Below are 4,478 nucleotides of genomic sequence, written 5' to 3'. Positions count from 1 at the left end.
CAACACGTAAAGGTTCAAGACTTGGTCACCCCTAGAGCACAAGGATACGCAAGGAAGGATCATTCTGAGCATGACTTAAAGCAATCTCGTGTGTGGAAGGTTGCTTGGTTGCTTACATTGATGCTAACCCAAGAACCACAAGCCTTGAAGTATGAACCATACTCGGTTTTTGAGAGCATTGAAAAGGCGCCATTCATTCAAGTTATAACATACCTTGGCTGCCCCTTCATTAAGGGTATTTTATACATTACATATGGTGTATTTACACACCATGGCAGCCCCTCTCATTAAGGGAAAAGTGGTCTTTTTATCTTCATTTGTAATATATTATAAATAGGCCCCATTAGTCTTATTTTCACTAGCTTATGAAAGATGAAAGATTGAAACATTAAAAATTCTCTCTCTTGAGAGTAGAACACTTAGTCTTAGTTAGGGCTTGGAAAAGCTAGTATTGATCTTTGCTTGGAAATGGTGGATCTTGAGGTGAGTTGATTCCCTTGGCGGTCACCGTAAGAGTGTGGTTTTGATTATTACATTCATTAGGGGTTTTTGAGTTTAATACACCCTTTAGTTCTTAATCTTGTAATAATCTTGGTCTCACTATCTATCCTTTACTTTTGTTGTTGTTATCTTGTGTAGTGGACTGTTTTGGGTCATTTATTGAATCCGAAACTTGTGTTATTGTTGTTGATATTATTAATCACGTTTTATAGCTGTTTTGGTGTTGAAATACACCCTTGTATCTTGTATTCTTGTTGTTGGTAGCGAATCCGAGTGTGGTCTCTATCTTGGTCCTCGAATCCTTAAGATTAGTGGACTGATTTGGAGTGTGTTTTGTGCCTTCCGTTGTCTTTATTGTATCAAAACTTGTGTGTGATAATCAAGCAATCCTTCATATCACATCAAATCCAGTGTTTTATGAGAAGACTAAGCACATAGAGATTGATTGTCACTTTGTCAGGGAAAAAATACTCTGAAGAGATATTTTTTTTAAGTGATCAACTTGCGGATATCTTCATCAAGTCCCTCACCCGTCCTCGTCTTAATTACATTTGTAACAAGTTAGGTCCATATGACTTGTATGCACCACCAGCTTGAGGGGGAGTGTTAGAATATAAGTAGGAATAGGAATTGCATATCGAATCCTACTTGAAAAAAGATTGGAATGTAGTGTCTATAAATAGGGCCTCAATGTAATGATGTAATTACGCAATTCAATAATAATATTTCTCCATTATTTCTCACAGCCACTATGGCAGATGCAATGTGACTTGATCACAAATAAATTTGTTGCATTCTGCTGAATTGTTTTCTTCCTTTTGACAAACATAGCTAGCTTTTGTTGTATATCTTTGAATGGAACAAAATAACATGTTGATTCTCTCAGTTGGATGTAATTTCCCTTCTTTCATGTTTCCTGTTTTCTTATTTCAAGATTCTAATTTTTTTAGAATGCCAGGATTTGGTATTAGTTTATCCTTTTGCCTTTCAGTTTCCATGACCATGACAAAATAGCCCCACCTTAAGCATATATTTGGATTCTCTCATCTTATAGAAGTGATATCCTTAACTTTTTTGCTTAATGATGTCCCAATATGGCCTTTGTACTGTATTTTATAATTTCTACAATATTTATATTACGCAGAAAACAAACAGAAAGCTTGTTCATATTAGCATCGGGCTGGTCTTCATGCTCTGTTGGCCAATGTTCAGGTAATGTTTTTCAACGTAGGCATGAAGCCTTTCATTCATTTAATTCCTAATTTTCGTGGTGAGTGAGGCGTTGTTTGTTTTTCCAGCTCTGGTCACCAGGGAGCAATTCTAGCAGCTCTTATTCCTGGTCTCAATATAATAAAAATGCTTCTTTTGGGACTAGGTATGTGGAGAGATGATGCAACTGTCAAGTCAATGAGCCGATTTGGAGACCACAGGTCTATTAATTGGAAGAATATTTTCAGCTTTTTACCTGAACATATTCATTAAACCATCTCTTGTTGCAGAATTTAGCTATTACTAAAAATAGTGAGATGTCAACCAAAAAGAGGTTCAGTTGAGGATGAGGTTGCAATCCATTTTTATTTATGTGCATCCATCTTTTCATTCCTCACGTCAATTCTGCAATTTGTGGGTAATGTGATGTTGCCAACATCTATGAAAACTTGAACATGTTAACCACGTTGTTTCTTAGATGTCCTACTATGTCTCCTATATCATAACTAAACAGTGCGGAAAAAAGGTTTCCGAAAACAGGTAGCAGCGCCAAAAATGGTACTAGAGGCTAAGCGTAATTGCCAGGCCAGCTCCATTCCTTGTTTGTAGTCGTAATTAAGCGAAATATTTCTTCTTTGTCCTTCATTTGCCTCTTTTTCTTTACTAAGCAATTTATTTGGCAACTATTACATTAGGGAGCTTCTCAAGGGACCATTGTACTATGCCCTTACAATCACTTATGCGTGTGCTGTATATTGGAGATATTCTCCTATTTCAATTGGGCTAATTTGCAACCTTTGTGCTGGTGATGGTATGCTATGCTGAGGCAATGTAGTTCCCTTAACCCCCCACCCCCTCCCCCATTGTCTGACTGTCTTAACAAATAGCAAAAAAGATACTGTTTTCCTGTTCCAGGTATTGCTGACATTGTTGGCAGGAGGTTTGGAAAACAGAAACTTCCATACAATAAAAACAAATCATTTGCTGGTAGTATTGCAATGGCAATTGCTGGTTTCTTAGTATCCGTTGGGTAATTGAAGCTTTCATTGTTATCATATTGCTTAAGCACAACAGTTTGTTTACTGGTCTCTATGTTTTGCTACAGATTCTTGCACTATTTCTCCTTGTTTGGGTATATTCAGGTGAGCTCCAAGACTGTCTTAGGGTTCTTGTTTATGTCGCTTGCTGCAGCACTGGTTGAATCCCATCCTCTAAGCAGTGAACTCGATGACAACTTAACAGTTCCCTTAACCTCGGTGCTTGTAGGCAGTCTTGTTATATGATATCAGATTGTAACCCAGGGTTGTGTGCAAGTGCTGGAGAATGTATACGCCTCTGCATTACGCAGCCTGTTAATTTTTACTGTTGTACTATTAAATAACACAGTGAGTATTCTAAGTGTGTGTATGAAAACACTAGGAAATTCAGATCCTGCTTGACGCGACCATGTAAGAGTTTATTAAATTTAGTGGAGCTTTCCACTGCTGAAATGATTCGGCCCGTTTGGCCATGAGAATCGTAATTTTCCGGAGTTGAAGTTGAAGTTGGATTTGGAGTTGGATTTGTGTTTGGTCATGAATATAAATTTGAGTTGTTTTTGAAATTTTGTGAGAGAAGTAGGACTCGGTAGGAGTGAAAAAAGTGAATTAGTTTTACTTGTTTTTACTTTTTTCAAATATAATTCTAAATTGTATTTAGAATTCGCATGGAAAAACACTTACTGTTTTCATTTTTTTTAGCCACTGTTTTCATTTTTTTTGGCTAAAGTGAAATAATTTTTTGAAAAAAAGTAAATAAGCGGCTATGAAATTTCCAGTCGAAGGGTTCAACTATCAGTGGGCCATGCAAGCCATGTTAACTTGGGAAAATCACCTGAGCATACTATATTAATAGGATTAATTACTTGGGTAAGTACGTTTTAATAAATAAATACGGCTTTTAAACATATTTTTATTTATTACCATCGATAGCAATAAATAATTACTGCATATTCTAGTAAAATCTGCATAAAAGTGAGAATTATGCATGCAATATAAATACATTACAAGCATAAAATGTTTTATGCTTTGTTTGGTAAGAAATTTGCACAATGTATTAAAAGTGAATTGTGCATGCAATATAAATATATTACAAGCATAAAGTGTTTTATGCTTTGTTTGGATTTTATGCTTTGTTTGGTAAGAAATCTACATAATGTATTAAAAGTGTGAAGATCCTTAGAAAAGTGAATTGAACTTTTTGTCCTTCATTAAATAATTCTGCAATAGATAGAATCGTCTTTTTACTATTTTTTAAAAAATTAAAAATTTAAAAATTCATTAAAACTTAATTCTTAAACCTTTCCTTATCTCAAATTATATTTTATTATATTTATAATATTAAAAATTAAGGAATCCTAAAATATATGGTAAGAAGAAAATATAGTAAGAAAATATTAGAAAAATTAATAAATAAGGGGTCCTAAAATATATGACAATCAAAATTTATCTTTTATAAATATAATAACTAAGAAGTCCTAAAATATATGATAATAAAATTAACATTATATAGTTATTTTTATTACATAATGTCCTAATACGTTTTTTTCAAAAAACAATTGAGGATCGGGAAAGTCCTAATAAGTATAATCAACTCGTTTAAATTAAATTGCCATGTTCATATGCTACAAAATAATATAACCAAATAAGTGTTATATTTCCTTTTGATTTTTGCAATTTTAAAATTTCACTTTGTTCGTTCCTTCTTTTTTTGAGAGGTCTTTTATGACA

The 4,478-nt window shown here is 33.9% G+C and overlaps 1 protein-coding gene across 4 annotated transcripts; it reads left to right on the top strand.

The window, feature by feature from the left end:
- Positions 1 to 1,645: 1,645 nt before the first annotated feature.
- Positions 1,646 to 3,253, top strand: LOC107851334 (farnesol kinase, chloroplastic; the record flags this gene model as incomplete). Of its 4 annotated transcripts, none has more annotated exon segments than XM_016696304.2 (6): positions 1,646 to 1,713; positions 1,800 to 1,931; positions 2,406 to 2,521; positions 2,626 to 2,740; positions 2,816 to 2,852; positions 2,977 to 3,253. In XM_016696304.2, coding segments are annotated over 6 exon segments (498 nt in total), but the record flags the coding sequence as incomplete, so codon positions are not given.
- Between the last annotated feature and the right edge of the window lie 1,225 nt (positions 3,254 to 4,478).

This window comes from Capsicum annuum, chromosome 9, assembly GCF_002878395.1.
Source record: "Capsicum annuum cultivar UCD-10X-F1 chromosome 9, UCD10Xv1.1, whole genome shotgun sequence".
Classification (NCBI taxonomy): Eukaryota; Viridiplantae; Streptophyta; class Magnoliopsida; order Solanales; family Solanaceae; genus Capsicum; species Capsicum annuum.
The sequence above is the reverse complement of the archived record's forward strand: the minus strand, read 5'-3'. Positions and strand labels throughout refer to the sequence as shown.